General features: G+C 39.7%; 1 protein-coding gene across 1 annotated transcript; it reads left to right on the forward strand.

The window, feature by feature from the left end:
• The first annotated feature begins 1,572 nt into the window (after nt 1-1,572).
• LOC133861144 (transcription factor TCP4-like) lies at nt 1,573-4,146 on the forward strand. Its single transcript, XM_062296860.1, has 3 exons — nt 1,573-1,793; nt 2,148-3,574; nt 3,913-4,146. Exon 2 carries the CDS (start codon nt 2,541-2,543, stop codon nt 3,537-3,539), a length of 999 nt encoding a protein of 332 aa, XP_062152844.1. The 5' UTR covers nt 1,573-1,793; nt 2,148-2,540; the 3' UTR covers nt 3,540-3,574; nt 3,913-4,146.
• Nucleotides 4,147-4,718: the final 572 nt, after the last annotated feature.

Genomic DNA, 4,718 nt, shown 5'->3' on the forward strand with positions numbered 1-4,718 from the left:
AAGTGGCCGGGTATGAAATGCCTATGCCTTCATCATGGAGGATAGGATCCTTATATAGAATGGAGAAGCACCTTGAAATTATTGGATTCCAGCTTAGTGATCCCTATATATATATATATATATATATATATAGGGTTATGGTTTATTCATATAACGCGCAACTCATATTTTAATTTAGTGTTATATATATATAGTATATAGGGTTTGGGTTTATATAATTACATATATAATATATCTTGGTTTGATGCTATATATATAGTGGGCCGGGACCCCTACGACTCCAAGTGGAGAGTGGAGTTGTTTTCACCCAACAAAAGTGGAGTTATTTTAGGGAAAACAACTCCAATTGTAGTTATTTTTTTAGGGAAAACGACTCTAAGTGGAGTCGTTTTTACTCACAACGATGTTACTTAGTGACGTCATAACTCGTGATTGACGTCATTTGCCTTAAAACGACATAAATCAATGACATCGTTTTACTTAAAAACGACGTTGGTTAGTATCGTTTTGTTAAAACGGCTCAAAAGGCTTCGTTTTTGGTAGTGTACAAGCCCTTCTTTTGTATGTCTTTGAATTGCATTTTCTTAACTTACTTTGAGCTTTGCCAACATATAATCATCAAGGGTATGGTCTAGTGGCATTCGGGTTGTCTCAGTGGGGGTTAAGTATGTCTAAGGTCGAATCTGGCAATGAAAATGTTTGGGACTATTGGCTTGAGTGCTGTTAAATTATTTGGTGGGGCTGTGTTAAGCTATATATTGCTCGATCGGTCTTCAGAGAGTTGCGATTCTCACCATGAGTGATGCTTAATGCCCAGGGCCTACCATGATCACACCCAGGTAGAGATGCCACTTCGGTTGCCTCCTCCCGCCCTTTAAAAGAACAAAAAAAAAAAAATAGAAAAAAAAAAAAAAAAAAAAATCCCAACATATATGATATGAAAATGGCCCATCAAAGGGATAAGGGATTAATTAGGTACAAAAATATATAGAAATGCTATATATTAAACTTTTACCCTGCAACTGAACTTTTATCCGGTTGAAGTCATTATTTCGCGTCTTCCTTAATTAATCAGGTCAGCTAACTTAGAGCACGCATTTTCCTACTGCCCTTTCATGGGGTACTGTGCAATTATTCCGCAAGCTTGTTAAGGTTTTTTTTTTTTTCTTTTTCTTTTTCTTTTTCTTTTTCTTTTTCCCCTAAAGTTTCACAATTTCTAGGGAAGTATAATGATTCTGGAGGTGCAAAACTGTAGCAGACGATGGAAAGTGTAATAGAAGAAAGGATGTTTGTCCTTTGTTTTTAAGTGAAATGAATATATCTTACTGGTGAAACTATAAAAGTACAGATGGGAGAAAACCCGAAAAAGCTGTTAGATATCATTATCAACGCCTTCAAAAAGTAGTGGGTGGAAGAGGTGGCCATTGAGAGTCCTCTCTTTATCAACCATGACTCTAATCATAACTCATCACCAAACAGTTCTGATTATAAGGATTCATTAAAAAAGTTACTGTATACATATAAAATATAAATGTATGTGATATGTCAAAGGGAGAGGAGAGAGAGAGAGAGAGAGAGAGAGAGAGAGAGAGAGAAAGAGAGAGAGAGAGAGAGAAAGAGAAAGAGAGAGAGAGAGATGTGGCTAAAAGAGTAGGGTTAGAAAGATGAGTAGATGAGTTTGGTTACAGTTTTTGTGCTTTGGTGGTCGCAGATGACCAAAGGTATTAATCCCAACTCTGACCAAAACCTGCCACCCTTTGCAGAAGCATCAACAGCCCTCTCATAGGCCAAAGGTACGATTCTCTCTATCATCTACTGTTCCACTTCCACCCATGCTCTTCTCCCTCTCTTTTCCAACACCTTGAGTCTTCTCATGCCAAGTGCAAATTTTTCACAATATTTTTTCTGTAGATTTTCTTTACCTCTTTGCGTGGTGATTATCAGAAGAATTTGAAAGTTGAATTTTTATTTTTATTTTTTTTCTAAACATATTTCTGTGGCCACATAGAGAAACCCACCAAACTAGTCCAGTACTGCATGTCATTTTACCGTCTGTAGAGATTCAGATAGATGAGTTTCAGTGATGAATTCTAAATATTATTTATTTTAAAGTAGAGCTAAATTTCTGGCTTCTTTTGTATTTGCAGTGTGGGTTTTGTATTTATTGGTGTTATTGGGGTGTGGACTCCGGAGATTGAAGGGGCAGGATTTTTGTTTTTTTTGGGATCAGCAGCATCGCCAGCAGTAGTATCAGGTTTCAGAGGCGGTGGCAGTAGCAGATAAAGAAGAACAAGCAACAGCCAGAAAAAGGAAGCAAATCAAAAAAGTTGTTGGAAGAGCAAACTGAGAAGGCTAGGAATCTGGATTACCAGAGGAATCATCAGAATATCGACCAAACACAAGAACAAAACCTAGGCACATACATCCACTACCAACATGGCCAACTCCTCCAAAACGAAGCCATAAATTCCTACCAAACAGAAGCACCCGACAAGCAAATTTTTGGCCAAATCATAGACTATGCAGAGCACAGGAAAGGAATGGGCATGAAGAGCGCTGGAGGAGAGATAGTCCAAGTCCAAGGAGGCCACATTGTCCGATCCACCGGCCGGAAAGACCGGCACAGCAAAGTCTACACAGCAAAAGGTCCCCGGGACCGCCGGGTGCGGCTCTCAGCCCACACCGCCATTCAATTCTACGATGTTCAAGACCGGTTAGGCTACGACAGGCCCAGCAAAGCTGTGGACTGGCTCATCAAGAGGGCAAAGTCCGCCATTGACAAGCTAGCTGAGCTGCCGCCATGGCATCCAACTGGTACTTGTAGCGCTACAGCAGCAGAACAAGCAGACCCAAATGCAGGCTCAGCAGACATGACAATAGCAGAGCAATCAGAGTCTTCCGGCTACAACTTTCAGCTCCACAGGCAATTAGCTGAGAACCCAGATGAGAATTCAAACTTCATTCCACCAGCTCTAGACTCCGAATCCATGACAGATACCATGAAATGTTTGTTCCCCACAACCTCTGCAAACTCCTCTCTCAATTTCCAGAGCTACCCACCTGATATAATTTCAAGAACCTCCAACCACACCCAAGATCTCGGCCTATCTCTCCACTCTTTCCACGACCATTCAGCTCCGAACGACCAGAACCTTTTTGCAGGCTCCGCTCCCGTGGGATTCGACGCCAATTACCAGAGGATGGTAGCTTGGAACAGCGACACAAACGCAGAAAACAGAGGTGGTTTTGTCTTCAACTCTCCGGCATTGGCACAACAAGCATTGCTAGGCCAAGGCTCACCATTTTCACAGAGGGGACCCCTTCAGTCCAGTTTTGCACACTCCGTTCGGGCTTGGGATGATCTTACTATTGCTTCATCGCACTATCAGAAAACACAGCCAATTCACCAGTCTTCCATGTTCGGAAGCAGGTTTGCCACCGACGGATTGCCGGCGTTTTGCATTCCGGCGACAATTCAGGGTGAGGAGGAGCATAGTGCCAGTAGGCCATCCTCCACTTCTCCCAATTCCCACCATTGATTGAACAAGAGCTGGACTAGTTTCCTTGCCATTAGGTACTCAACTTAAATTCCGGTTTCTCAAATTTTCCTACTTGTTTCTTCTTGTTTTGGTGTTACTTCTGTTTGTTCCCATGGAAAATTTATCCAAGAAAAAGTTATTATTTTCATGTTTTGTTTCCTAAACAAAGAATAGTGCGAATAAATGAGAGTAATTTTTGTAATAAGCTTTAGTGGTAGCATGGTAGTAGCATGGCATCCATTAACATAAACAGTAGTTTTGAAGAGAGAAAGTACTGTTGAACTAGACATTATCAATCAGTATTTTCCTTTGAGACAAAGCAGAGTAGGTTCAAGTTCCTCTCAAATTTTTTGAGTTTTTCTTTGGCTTTTAGGATTTTGAAGATTCTACTGTTGGATAATCGAATGCAAGGAAGAGAATCCAGTCAATTCAATGGTCTACCGTGGGAAGAAATTATCTGGTTGGATTCAACAGTTTGGTTTTTTCTATGATTAATTTTATTTTGGATGCTCTATTGCTTACTAAAAAGTGTTCTGTTCAAGCTCAACTTTGTTTAATACGTGCTTAAATTGTTTAATTAAGTAATATTATCTTTGTTTTTGTTAAAGCGCATGTGTTCGACCCACTGAAAAACACATATCTAGGTGACCCTTTGTATATATCGGTGAGCCGCCCTACTTTAAAACCACTATTCAGTAAAAAACTGTTTCTCGTCATGCTCGACTGTAGTTGAAAACAAAAACACCGTTGTTTTGTTTTGTTTAGCTTTTTTTTTTTTTTTTTTTTGTCTCCAAGGTACAACTGTGTAATGGAACAGTAAATGAGCCAACGAGTTTGTTTTAACATTAATGTTATGCTCGTCGTCTTCGAAGTATGTTTGTCGCTATATAACAGCTAGCATTCACAATAGCTTCTTTAAATGAGGTTTGTTCCTTTGAGTTTTAGAAAAAATTTTAGGGTTAAATACATATTTGTCCCCTGTGCTTTACGACCTTTATTTTTTGTCCCCTCAGTTTCATTTTTTATCAAATTTGGTACCTGTGGTATATGAAAAGACAGAAATGGTACTTCCATCTGATTTCCCGTCCAAAACTAACGTCCACCCACGTCATTGGGTACCTAAAAATTTGAAACCCAGAACCCAATTCTTTACACATCGTTTCCAACAACATCCAGACA

This window comes from Alnus glutinosa, chromosome 2, assembly GCF_958979055.1.
Source record: "Alnus glutinosa chromosome 2, dhAlnGlut1.1, whole genome shotgun sequence".
NCBI classification, from domain to species: Eukaryota; Viridiplantae; Streptophyta; class Magnoliopsida; order Fagales; family Betulaceae; genus Alnus; species Alnus glutinosa.

Bases quoted from the DNA above. Each gene is read 5' to 3' on its own strand.
- LOC133861144 (XM_062296860.1), top strand. From the start codon at position 2,541: ATGGGCATGAAGAGCGCTGGAGGAGAGATAGTCCAAGTCCAAGGAGGC.